This window comes from Panthera onca, chromosome B4 (assembly GCF_046562875.1).
Source record: "Panthera onca isolate mPanOnc1 chromosome B4, mPanOnc1 haplotype 2, whole genome shotgun sequence".
In the NCBI taxonomy this organism is placed as follows: Eukaryota; Metazoa; Chordata; class Mammalia; order Carnivora; family Felidae; genus Panthera; species Panthera onca.
The window spans coordinates 89,362,546-89,376,433 of record NC_138345.1 but is presented as its reverse complement, the minus strand read 5'-3'; the positions used below and the strand labels follow the sequence as shown (position 1 = coordinate 89,376,433).

The following is a 13,888-nucleotide window of genomic DNA, read 5'->3' as shown; positions in this document are numbered from 1 at the left end:
TTTTGTTTATTCATCAGTTGATGGATACTTGGGCTCTTTCCATTTTGTGACTATTATGAACACTCGTGTCCAAGTTTTTGTGTGGATGTTTTTAATTCTTCTAAGTAAATATCTAGCAATGGAATTGCTAAGTCATATGTTTAATCTTTGGAGGAACTGCTAGACTGTTTTCCAAAGTGGCTGCACATTTTTACAATCCCACCAGCTATATAAAGTGCTCCAACTTCTTCACACCCTTGGCAATACTTTTGTTTTGTCTTTTTGATTTTGGCTATGCTATTGGGGATGAAGTGGCATCACTTTGTGGTTTTGATTTGCATTTCCCTACTTACTTACTTTTCTCCATTGCTCATTTTTAAATTGGGTTATTTGTCTTTTTATTAAGTTGTCAGAATAAAAGTTCCTTATTGGGACCTCATCAAAATAAAAAGCTTCTGCACAGCGAAGGAAACAATCAGCAAAACTAAAAGGCAACCGACAGAATGGGAGAAGATATTTGCAAATGACATTATCAAATAAAGGGTTAGTATTCAAAATCTATAAAGAACTTATCAAACTCAACACCCAAAAAACAAATAATCCAGTGAAGAAATAGGCAAAAGACATGAATAGACACTTCTCCAAAGAAGACATCCAGATGGCTAACAGAAACATGAAAAAATGCCCAATATCACTTATCACCAGGGAAATGCAAATCAAAACCACAATGAGATACCACCTCACACCTGTCAGAATGGCTAACATTAACAACTCAGGCACAACAGATGTTGGCGAGGATGTGGAGAGAGAGGATCTCTTTTGCATTGTTGGTGGGAATGCAAGCTGGTGCAGCCATTCTGGAAAACAGTATGGAGGTTCCTCAAAAAACTAAAAACAGAACTACCCTACGACCCAGCAATGCACTACTAGATATTTATCCAAAGGATACAGGTGTGCTGTTTTGAAGGGACACATGCACCCCCATGTTTACAGCAGCACTATCAACAATAGCCAAAGCATGGAAAGAGCCAAAATGTCCATCAATGGATGAATGGATAAAGAAGATGTGGTATATATATATGTATACATACAATAGAATAATATTCGGCAATCAAAAAGAATGAAATCTTGCCGTTCGCAACTACAAGGATGGAACCAGAGGGTATTATGCTAAGTGAAATTAGTCAGAGAAAGACAAATATCCTATGACTTCACTCATATGAGGACTTTAAGAGACAAAACAGATGACCATAAGGGAAGGGAAACTAAAATAATATAAAAACAGGGAGGGGGACAAAGCATAAGAGACTAATAAATATGGAGAACAAACAGAGGGTTACTGGAGAAGGTGTGGGAGGGGGTATGGGCTAAACGAGTAAGAGGCATTAAGGAATCTACTCCTGAAATCATTGTTGCACTATATGCTAATTTGGATGTAAATTAAAACAAATAAAATTAAGTATTATGTTGGAAAAAAAAAAAGTTCCTTATCAGATAAATGATTTGCAAATATTTCCTCTCATTCTATGGGTTGTTTTTTCACTTACTTGATGTTGTCCTTTGAAACACAAAGTTTTTAATGTTGATGAAGTTCCAATTTATCTATTTTTTCTTTTTGTACTTGTGCTCTTAGGGTCAGATCTAAGAGAGCACTGCATAAAGGTCTTTGGTTTTGAATAGATTACTTTTTAAAAATTCTTGTATGATTAAATTGTATTTACACAGATCTATAAAATCATGTAAACAAACGTACCCACATCTCGCAAAACAATTAAAAATTCAGACTCTGGTAGTCCATAGGCATTAGATGGCTCTTCTAAAACAGTGTATAAACTTCCGCATGGACAAAATTCCATAATAAGTACTTTATGTCTTGTTGTTGTCTGAAAAAAAAAAAAATCACTGATTGGGACTCAATATAAAAATAAGTTTTTATTATATGCCAATAGTTATCTAATTTCACTTAAATGTGGAATTTATTACAATGATGAAGGCACTGTGAACTGCTTTACCTGGAATTTGTTAAATATTTACTGACCATATGCACATAACAATCAACATCTTGTAAATTCCTACTGGATTTATTTTTGAAGACAATGAAAGCTGGCTAAATCTGAATTAGAAAAATCACTGCTACACCGTTATAATGGTTCTTTGAAAACTATCTTTAATTCCTAATACATAATAGTACATTTAGGACACTAATCTTCTAACAAATCTCTTAACACCTGAAATTCTTCTCAGGACAAGTACTTTTACTTCAAGGAATAGAGTTCTAGCCTTAAAAACAAAAAGATGGCAGAACGGCTGAGTGGTCCCTCTTGTAGCAAAGTTCTAGTCTGCTCATTTGTTTTAAATGTTGATTTTCATGTACCACCGATTGTAAGATATACCATCAATTTCATAACAGCTTCAGAGGGAAAAACAATTCATAACAATTCATAACCAATTTCATAACAGCTTCAGGAACTTGAAAATGTGATTATAAGTCTTAAAATCCAGTACTTATCTCTAATTTTGTATCCTTTTTTTTTAAATTTTTTAAAATGCATTATTTTAAAATTATTTTTAACTTTGTTGTTTTTTTTTTTTAATGTTTATTTTGAGAGTGCGCAAGTGGTGAAAGGGCAGAAAGAGAGGGAGGGAGAGAATTCCAAGCAAGCTCTGCACTGACAGCTTAATCTCACAAACTGTGAGATCATGATCTGAGCCAAAATCAAGAGCTGACACTTAACCGACTAAGCACCCCAAGACTGTTGTTTTTAGACAATGAAATAATATATGTTGATTGTTGAAAATCTGGGAAATATCCATAATTCCATCACCAGAGATAATTACGCTAATATTTTGGTGCACTTCCTTTTAGCCTTTTTCCTATATATCGAACCACACTATAGATACATAACACTATTTGTACATGATACCTACCGTACATTCAGGATCATACTGCAAGTATGTTTTAATCCTATTTTTCTCACGTAATATTATACACAAACATGTTCCCAGGTGATTCAAATTTTGGTAAACATCTCTTCATTACTGCTTAACTACTGTGTAGCGAAGAATAAATTCTACCCCAAGAAAGGTCAGGCCTTTGTCTGCCCTTGGCAACTGGGAGGTGATCACTAGACCTCTGGAGTATCTTGTGTGCCAGAAGTGTCTTTCTTTGGGAGCTCTGGCCACATAACAGTCTAATAATGTAATTTATAATGGGGGTTTTAGGATGCACACATCCACTTCAACTTCCAGAGGAAATGGAGACTGAAGGGGTTGGCCTGAAACTCTGGAAAGGGCAGCCACGTAGGCAGTATGTGATGGAGTCCCAATAAAAAGTGTAGACATCAAAAGCTCTAGTGAGTTTCCAAGGCTAGCGACGCTCTGTGCATACTGTCATACATCAAGGCCAGGAGGGTAATGTATCCACGAGGACAAGGAAGACTCATGTTTGGAATCCGCCTACGAATTTCTTCCTGTGACTAGTTCTAAGTCGTATCCTTTCGCTACAATAAAACGAACTGTAAGGATAGAGCTTTCCCGAGTTCTGTGAGTCCTTCAACCTTCTAGCAAATTACCAAACCTGGGGACAGTCACGGGGAGCTCCAGACTTGACCCGGTCAAGCGATGACCAAACAGCCTCAGGGACCCCTGAGTTCACAGCCAGCGTCTGAATGAGCACAGTCTTGTGGGGACTGTTCTCTCCAACTGTGCAGTATGCCAAACTCTTCTGCAGCAGCTGGGGTCAAAAAGTCTTGAACAGAGGAGGCAGTCTGAAGGGCTACACTCTTAGCATGGAGTATAGCAAACTGAGTATCTATCATATATTCTAACTTATTTAACCATTCTTTATTATAAACAGGGCAGTATGAACATCTTTGTGCATAAAACTGTAATTTACATTTCTGATTAGTTCCTAAAAGGAAGTACTCACTAAAAATGAAATCACTATTATAAGGAGTATAAACTGGCAAACTATTATTCAAAAAGTGTGATTTTATTGATTACCCATGTCTAAGGGGATTAAACTAGATTTCTATTTCCATTACTTCTAATTTTCCTAACGACATTCTTATTTTCATTGTTTCTCCCTAAAGTCAGTCCTATCCTTAACATACTGTATTAATATATATAGTATATACGCTCTATGTTATATAAATTTCTGGATTCCTAGGATTTTTATCCTTTTACAAAGCCTTCTTTGTATTGACTCGTTACTTTCAGAATTATGATGATTTCATGGGGCACGTGGGTGGCTCAGTTGGTTAAGTGTCCAACTTCAGCTGAGGTCATGATCTCAGGGTTCATGGGTTCGAGCCCTGCATCAGGTTCTGTGCTGACAGCTCGGACCCTGGAGCCTGCTTCGGATTCTGTGTCTCCCCTTCTCTCTGTCCCTCCCAACACTGCACACTCTCTCTCTCTCTCTCTAAAATACATAAACATTATAAAAAAAAAATAGAATTATGTCAATTTAACTTCACTTAGTTTTTAGTAAAATCCTGGTAACCATATTCTATACTCTTATTTCTTATGCTACCTTTTCTGATTCCATGATACTTCCATCGTTATATCTCCTCAAGAATCTTTGAGGACACAGTATTTGGTTATATGAACTGTAATTTTCACCATTAACAAAAAACTCATTGTTTATAAAACAATTTTTTACATTGGGTCATTTCTAAATTGCAATAACTACAACAAACATGAGAAGATTAACTAAAGTGTTACTACTTACCTCCTCTTCAATAGCAAATAATTTGACAATATTTTTGTGATTGAGTTTTTTTAACACTTCAAATTCTCTCATTTGAACATCCACTGGACGAAGGAAGCTTATGTTATTAAATACTTTGATAGCAAATAAGTCACCAGTTTTCTAAAAAAAGAGAGAGAGAGAGAGAGAGAAAGGTTTTATTTAAAATATAAATATTTAAAATATAAAATGTAAATATTTTATTTAAAATATAAATATTAAAATAGAAATAAAATATAAATAAATAAAGCTGCCATCAAAACTAGATAGCAATTTACCTTTCTTATAGAACACCTAAATATATATATATATATATTTTTTTTTTTTTTGAGAGAAGGGGAGGGGAAGGGGCAGAGAGACAGGGACAGAGAGAATCCCAAGCTGCCAGCACAGAGCCCAAGGCAGGGCTCAATCTCACGAACTGTGAGATCATGCCCTGAGCCGAAATCAAGAGTCAGATGCTCACCAGTGGAGCCACCCAGGTGCCCCATAGGACAGTTAAATATTTTTAAGCATAGGTAATTCTATTAGGGCTCTTCACTTGTTTTTATTTTTATTTATTTTTTTGAGAGACAGCAAGTGAGTGAGGGACAGAGAGAGACAGAGAGAGAGAGGGAGGGAAGGAGAGAGGGGGAGAGAAAGAGAGAGATTGAGAAGCAAGGCTCACCAAAGTGGAGCCTGAGCTCACCTGATGTGGGACTCAAACTCAGGAACTGTGAGATGGTGACCTGAGCCAAAGCCAGGTGCTTAATGACTGAGCCACCCAGGCGCCCACTTCACTTGTTTTTAAAGCTAAAATCAGTCAATCAACTGCTCCAAATCTCTTTCAAATGGTATGCTTTGGAATGAAGAAATGGCTATTTTCTTTCATATTAAAACACTTCCAGAGGTGCCTGGCTGGCCTAGTTGGTATAGCAGGCAACTCTTGATCTTGGGGTCATGAGTTCAAGCCCCATATTGGGCCTAGAGCCCACTTAAAAATGAATGAATAAATGAATGAATATTGGGGGGGAAAAAGCTTCTGTTATGATACATGAGGCAAAGATAGTCCTTCACATGTAAGAAAAAAAGAGCTTTAATAATACCAAATGTGAAAGTATATTTTAGATAAGAAAGTGGGGGCAGGGGGCGCCTGGGTGGCTCAGTCAGTTGAGCATCCAACTTTGGCTCATCTCATGGCTTGTGAGTTCGAGCCCCACGTCAGGCTCTGTGCTGACAGCTCAGAGCCTAGAGCCTGGAGCCTGTTTCAGATTCTGTGTCTCCCTCTCTCTCTGCCCCTCCTCCACTCACACTGTGTGTGTGTATCTCTTTCTCTCTGGCAAAAATGAATAAACATTAAAAAAAAAAATCAAAAAGAAAAAAAAGGGGAACTCACAAGGGTTTCTCCTGGGCCTCATAATTTAAAAACTAAACAAAACAGAAAAAGAGAGATTGAAAACCACATTCCACATAGGAAATTTCATTAGGATCTCAAAGTAATGAAATTAATTGTTAAGAAACACCCCCTCTATGCAACACTGTGTGTGTGGATATGCGAGTGGAAGTAGGAGTTGGAGTCGGTCGGGTTCAAGTAGAGTATCGTCATTGGATTGCACCACTGCTGCCTTGGAGAACTTTCTGCGACTTCACCTAGATGACGAGGGCAGATTGTTTCTTCACAAAGCCTTCTCTTAGAGGATCAAAGGTATTTCCTCTTCTCTGTGGATGTACCTGCAGCACCCACTCTCACAGCACACTGAAGTAGATTACACAGAAAATGACAATGCACCCTTCTGGCTGGGAGGGACTTTTCGAGGTACAAACATAAGCTTCATTTCAGATACACATTACCTATGTTCTTCATATTAACCTGACTTTAAGCTCTCTTCCAGACCCTCCCATCTCCTTCCAATCACTCTAATCTAAGCAATCTCCTTGGTGGTCAATCCAGATTCTCGGAGTTAAATCTTACTTTTCCCATAATGCAAGGTTGAACTTCCCTGGAGCAAGTGGAAAGATCATTTCCTCTTTGACTTTGGGGTTCGAGCACCACCTGCCTAAAGATATTTCATGGCTTCCCATCTGTCAGGATCTCTGTGCTCTCTCTACAGCTTTCCCACTGCTGACAGCCATGATCACCTCAGAACCTCATGATCTTTTTTTTTTTTTTTAAGTTTTATTTATTTTGAGAGAGAGAGAGAGAGAGAGAGAGCACGAGCAGGAGAAGGGCAGAGAGAGAGACAGAGAGAATCCCAAGCAGGCTCTGCACTGCCAGCACGGAGCCCGATCTCACCTACCAGGAGATCATGGCCTGAGCCAAAACCAAGAGTCGGATGCCTAACTGACTGAGCCACACAGGCACCCTAGAACTTCATGACCTTTTTCTCACTCAGAACCTCATGATCTGTTTCTCACCTCAGAACCTCATGATCTGTTTCTCACCTCAGAATCTCATGATCTTTTTTTCTTAAAACCATTTAACTGCTTCACAATCTCTCTTCAAGATCACTATTTGGAGACCACCATCTATGTGCCGTGATCACAACTCCCTCACCCTTGTCCTCCCCTCACACCAAAGACACATATATTTTTTTCCAGAGAAAACGTCCACTGACCATTTTCAGACAATATGAAAAGGGAATAACAACTGAACCACAATCAAATTACAGTTTTTCCATTTGTTCAACCAGAGTAAGAACACTGCCAAATCTATATGACCCAACGTGTACCACCAAGATTTTGCTTGAGGATTCCTGTCTTCAACGTAGTCTAAAATTAGGATAATCCTATCAGAGGAGCAATCAGGGAAAATAATATAATGTTGCAAAGTGCCCACTGAGTTCAAGGCTAGCATTTTCCAAACTTCTGTAGTTTATATCATAACTGTGAGATTATTGGCACAACAGTTGGGAATCTATTGTTTTCCATTTATTCAACTGCACAGTCATCTATCATTCACTGTCCCTAAGTCAAAGGGAATATGAATAATATTTAGAGATCTACGTGTATATATAAAGTTGACCTCAGAAAGACATGAGGGTTAGAGGCGTCAACCCTCCATGTGGTCGAAATTCCACGTATAACTTTGACTCTCCAAAAACTTAACTACTAACAGCCTACTGCTGACTGGAAGCCTTAACAAAAACATATATTTTGTACGTTATGTTTCTATAACATACGTTGTATGTTACATTCTTACAATAAAGTAAGCTAGATTAAAGAAAATGTTACTAAGAAGTCATAAGGAACAGAAAACATATTTCCAGTACTATACTGTACTTATTGAAAAAAAATCCACATGTCAGTAGACCCACACAGTTCAAACCTATGGTGTTCACGGGTCACTTGTACACACATATGCAGATCACCACATCCTTCCTACAGCTCTCTTCCCTTTAGCTCCCCCATGGGTATCACACACACACACACACACACACACACACACACACACACACCCGGCACACACATTAGTAACTAAAAGCAACTCCATGAAAAAGACAAAATCGGTAACATACTCTGAAGGACAAATAGTAAATCTGGAAACCTGGTCATTCTAGGCAATAACATGAAAGGGCTTACCTAATATCATGGTTAAAAAATCCTTAAGCAGTTATTAAAAGCAAGTAGGATTTTCGGGTATAGCCCTAATTCTTTGAAATTAATGTCACTGAGAACAAACACGGTTTCTTAAAATATATCCCTGGGAAGAGTATTATGGACTGAATACTAAACTGAGTCTTCACAATCTTTTAAGTAAATTCCTATGCCTCTCAAATCCTTATTTTAGGCTTTCTGACTATATTGGATAAAGTACATTTTTGTTTCCTTTGAGGAAGAATTTGGGTTGTTTTAGGGTAGTCTAATCTGTCCTCATTCATTCATTCAACATTTACAGAATGCCTACTATATATAGGAACTTAAAAGGAGGGCACTGAGTATCTAAGTAGGGAAAGAGGACCAGAATCAATGAAATATTTACGAGCACCAGGCACTTTAAATATGCCTCACCCAATCTCTATCACTATTGACTACCTATCATTGTATCAGTCTCCAACTGACAACCTTGCTACTAAACCCAAAACTCTCTGTGGGAAGGAACTGTGCATCATTTGCAGTTATGTTCACCAGGTTCATCACAGTGCCTGTCACATACCAAGTGACTATTAAAATCTGTTAATGTGGGTCACAGGAAGACAGACAATGAGATGTAGTCTCAACGCTAAACCTTGTGTCGCCAGCCACCTCTTCTTCTTCTTGGCACAGGGCACAAAGCAAAAACAATTTCTAGGATAGGAATACCCAAAGTTGATCACAATGGACACAAAGACAACAAATTTGATCAAGGACTCAGTACCAGTGGATAATTCTGGAAGAGAGAAAAAGGCTAAAAGCTCTCTGTAGGACACTTCTGATTCATTCTCTATGAACCACAGAGACTGTTTACAGTCATAATCTCTCCCCAGAGGAAACAGTCCCTCCCCTCTGAATGCTTATCTCACTGTTACTGACAGAACTGATTGGTAATCACCAAGGCTACAGGAAAATATGAAGAAATTCCTCCTTACTAAAATACTTAAAGCTCTGTTTTCTCAAAATAAGAATTTAAAAGGCTCTGAAAATCAAGCTCAAAACAAATTCAAAGTGTTGAAAAATTAGTGGATTATTTGCATTATAAAGGAATTTTCTACTCCAGCTTCCCTCCCAGAACAGCTCTAATGATCTTAAATTTCTTCAACTTCTTTATTTTCTAATTTTTAAAAATTAGCATTTATTTATTTTTGAGATAGACAGCGTGTGTGCGAGCAGGGGAGGGGCAGAGAGAGGGAGATACAGAATCAGAAGCAGGCGCCAGGCTCTGAGCTGTCAGGGCAGAGGCTGACGAAGGGCTCGAACCCATAAACCGTGAGACCATGACCTGAGCCCAAGTCCAATGCTTAACTGACTGAGCCACCCAGGTGCCCCTTACATTTCTTCACTTTAAATTATATTAATTATCTTTAATTTCATCCTCCAATATCGAATCTGACAGAAAATCTTTTTGGTTCTTGAAGTGCCTCCAAGATTAGCCCTCTTATTCTATTTTCACTTCCACTGACAAGTTCTGGCTACCTCATACCTTTTAAACGTGGACTCCTTGTTGATAATCTCATTTGATTCTAAGCTACCTTGCAGGGTGCTGTTTACCGGGGCATGAAGCTATAGGACAGCATATTAGCATCATCTGTGGATTCCCCTCAAACCATACATCTGCCTCCCAGTATTTCTCCCTCATCTGTAGTCCAGTCCAGTACACCGACATACCCAACTTGTTAGGGAGATCACTCACTACCACCGGAGGCCTAGGTTGGGAAAAGAATCAGAAGGTAGAACATGAATCTTCCTAGTCTCTTTATTTTCCCCACTCTCAACACATAACCTCTGCCACCACTGGGCAGACATCACTGACTCTGACACAAGCTATACTTGAAATAACCACACGAACAGGTACTCTCTTTAGACAGTATGACCAAAAACATCAAGTCTCACATCTTAGTACAAGAGTGCTTCTCAGGGGCGCCTGGGTGGCTCAGTCGGTTGAGCGCCGACTTCGCTCAGGTCACGATCTCGCGGTCTGTGAGTTCGAGCCCCACATCGGGCCCCTGTGCTGACAGCTCAGAGCCCGGAGCCTGTTTCAGATTCTGTGTCTCCCTCTCTCTGACCCTCCCCCATTCATGCTCTGCCTCTCTCTGTCTCAAAAATAAATAAACGTTAAAAAAAAAAAATTAAAAAAAAAAAAAACAAAAAAACAAAAAACAAGAGTGCTTCTCAGAAGAGTACATACACAGTGCTAAAAAGTCTTCAGGGTTTTCTTTGAACCAACCTTATGCCTTCCACGAAAGACATTTGCAGTAGCTCCTTGGCCTAAAATATCAGATAAAAGCCACAGATGATTAGAGGTGCTCTGCATCTCGGCTTGGTCAGGAGATCTTCTTACTAAACTAAGAGAAAAAAAAATTTGCATGTTTGTTTTAAGGAAATAATACATTTGAGGAACAAATGTTAGATCCTTTTAGTCTCAAGTAAGGTCACCCCTTAGTTATTGCTAACTTGAAGCACACAGTCTAACGTAACAATCTAAGTTTCCAACAACATTAAAGGCTAAAATGCTGGCTGGGCTCTGAAAAAAACATTAACTGATGACATATATTCACTTTAATTCATTTATCACAGGGCTACAGAAACATCTATTTCCCTTCTAATTTTACCTCTGTCAGAGTGATACTGGCCACTTCTCTCCTTCAAATGTTTTGAAAGATTGATCAATGATGAATTATAAAGTGTTTTAAAATAAAGCAACAATGTACAATATAACAGACAGTAAAAGAATTACTTTGTTTCCTTAAGGGCAGGGTTACACAATGAAAACAACTGTTGCCATGGCATAACATTTCCATTGCTTAAAATTTCATCTGCATAGCACCTGACAATCATAATGGAAAGGTGCAAGGTTTTTTATACCTGAAAAGTTACTAACTCTCCTGAAATTAATTTAAGGATAGTTTCTCCAATCTCCAAGTATAAAAACAGACACATACTAAGTGTATATTACCAAGTCTTAAAAAATGAGCAAGTGGAAGCTATCTATGCATGCAAGTGCAGGCTATTATATATTAAGTAAAATCTCTGTAACTTCTGCTTAATTTTGCCATAAACCTAAAACTGCTCTAAAAAGTTGACTTAAGAAAAAAACAACACCCCTAGCCTTGTCCTTTAATACTGGAAAGCTATATAACTATAAGGATATTAAAATATTGGAGCTCCCCATTGGAATAAAAATCAGGTATGCTAAGTAGCATAAACCCTAGTCTCACCATGCCACCTTAAATGTGCTGTAATATCAGATCAAAAGGGATCTTAATAGCCCTCTGAACTTCGTTAGAATTCGGTGATGAACTAATGACTGTCAATATTCCAAGAAAGATTAGGAACATAAAGAATGGCCAATTTTCAACAATCTTTGATATACTAAGATATATAATTTTACCACCCATCTAATTTAGATAAGGAATGTTATATACAGCACTTTACTGCAAATAAGCAATAAAAATAAGATTCATTTTTTACAAGTAAGGGATACACCTTTGTCAGCTGAGGTAGTAACAATAAACTCCTCAACTATCTTTTCAATATTTACAAATACTTGTCAATAATGAAAACCATTCCCTAATTGCTGTAACTGTGCTGAGATAACTGTAATGGAAAACAGTGTCATTAGGTACCTATATGTACCTAGTGAATAAATACAAACACATTGATCAGCTCAGATATCTGCTTCTCTACATGAAGATAGCAGACTAGTTTCACAGTCATCAGGGGGAAATGTCTTTTGGTGACTACCTTCCAATAAACCCACAATAACAGCATGCTAAAACATGACTCAGCACATCCACAAGGTGTATGCTTTATAAATCTTGATACACACAGGCAAGCACTCAACAAGTATGTTACTAGTGACTCTGCCTTAAGCCTACTTCCTTACACCGTCCAAAAACGAAAGTTATTATTCGTCCATAGATGAGAACAGGTTTGGTGACAGGCATGCGGACAAAGTTCAAGGATTTTCAAACTCTACCACTATGTTAAATAATTCAGGGTTCTAGAGTGGAAAAAACAAAAAAACAAAAAAACAACAACACTCGGTTTTTGGTTATGTACTGGACAGTTAACGGGTAGACCTTGTTTTGAGGCCACCTACTGAAAAACACCTGGGAAACGGACTGGAAAACAACCCCGTAAGGCATTTCCCAAAGGGAATGTTTGGGAATTTACATTATAGGTGTATATATTAATAAACGTCTGCTTCCAGCTTCCGGTTAGTCAATCCCCGCCGTCATCATCACTAAAACCCAAACGAAACGTCTCTTTTGAATCATCTGAAAAACCAATCCATTCAAACAGTGACGATCGTGTCAACGCTCATAAAGAGGGGTAGAAGCGGTCCAACTCCAAGGAAAAGAGGAATCCGTCTCTGCAGCGCGGCCAGGGCCCAGACCCGGTAACGGGCACGGCCTCTTTCTTCCTGCCCAACGTCGCTATACGCTGACCCGGGAGGGCCCCGGTCAGAGGGCCGGCCAGGGGGCGAGGAGTAGAGATGGAAGGGACCGGGCCCGCGCGACCATTCCACCGGGTTTCGGACGCCCCAGACACCCGGGATGGGGGGGGCGTCCACCTAGTCGAGGTCCGGGGAGGGCTCGGCCTCGGGTCGTGCAGGGCTTCTCGGGTCGCCCGCCCCGCCCCCGCTCTGACTCAGCATCCCCGCTGCCCACAGGGGGCGGAAGCGCTCGGCGCGAGCCCGTGCCCACCTCGCTACCCGTGCCCCGCGCGGCTCGGCCCCTCCGCCCGCGCCAACCCCACTTACCGCGCCCGGTCTCCGTCGCGCCACCGCCAGCGGGCTCCCGCGGCCTCCTTGCGCCTCGGGACACTTCCGGCTTCGCGAGCCCTGGCCGCGGGCCACGTGACCGACGGCCGGCGCGCGCCGGTGCGCGTGCGCACGCCCGCCGGACCGGCCCTGGCCTCGGCAGCCTGACGCTGGTGCTGTGCTGTGTGTCTGGTGCGGCGGCTGACTTCCCGAGCCTTTCTAGGGAGGGGTGGGGAGGCCGGTGGCTGTCTGGAGTCCGAGCCGGTCCACACCCTCTGCCTGTCCCCCCCTTGCTCTCCGGGTGAAGCTGGGGGGGGGGGGGGGGCCTGCGCAGTGAGCAGTTTCAGATTCCTACAACTGCAAATCCCGCCCAGTTCTCGAGAGCCAACGGCAGAGTGCGGCGTGCGGTGGTAGTAGGGAAGACAAACAGCGAACTCCTGATCGCAAACACTCAGGAGTCACAGGTGTGCAGACTGCTAGACACGAGAGAGGCTGTCACTGGGGAATATCATCGTCTGGAGGGATCGATCTGGAGCCGCTTTAAAGACCGTAGGCAGCCGTGGAGCCCCGTGATCGCCTCAGAATAATCCGGGCGTAATTCTTAGTGTAAATGAGCTCACTTCTTATATATTTGCCGTTGTGGGGTGAGGGAGTCCGCAATGTCTTCATTCTCTCTTTAAGCGGTATTTTGGAAAATGGCGATGTATTTTGGAAATTAGCAGTATTGGAGAACTCGGCTAAAATCCGGTCCTGAATATTCGTGCCTCCAAGATCTGAAGCAGCTG

At 40.5% G+C, this 13,888-nt stretch overlaps 1 protein-coding gene across 2 annotated transcripts in view; it reads right to left on the bottom strand.

Annotated features, from left to right (window-relative positions):
• Nucleotides 1–13,325, bottom strand: part of TBK1 (TANK binding kinase 1) — a 53,245-nt gene extending 39,920 nt beyond the window's left edge. Inside the window, exons 1-4 of one of the 2 annotated variants that reach the window (XM_078449725.2) lie at nucleotides 13,104–13,325; nucleotides 10,566–10,683; nucleotides 4,709–4,849; nucleotides 1,733–1,862 (exon numbers count right to left, since the gene is read on the bottom strand). In XM_078449725.2, coding sequence (XP_078305851.1) covers nucleotides 1,733–1,862; nucleotides 4,709–4,849; nucleotides 10,566–10,652 — 358 coding nt within the window. In that variant the 5' untranslated portion in view covers nucleotides 10,653–10,683; nucleotides 13,104–13,325. The remainder of the gene's footprint in view (nucleotides 1–1,732; nucleotides 1,863–4,708; nucleotides 4,850–10,565; nucleotides 10,684–13,103) is intronic. The other variant, XM_078449724.2, reaches the window with a different exon arrangement.
• Nucleotides 13,326–13,888: the final 563 nt, after the last annotated feature.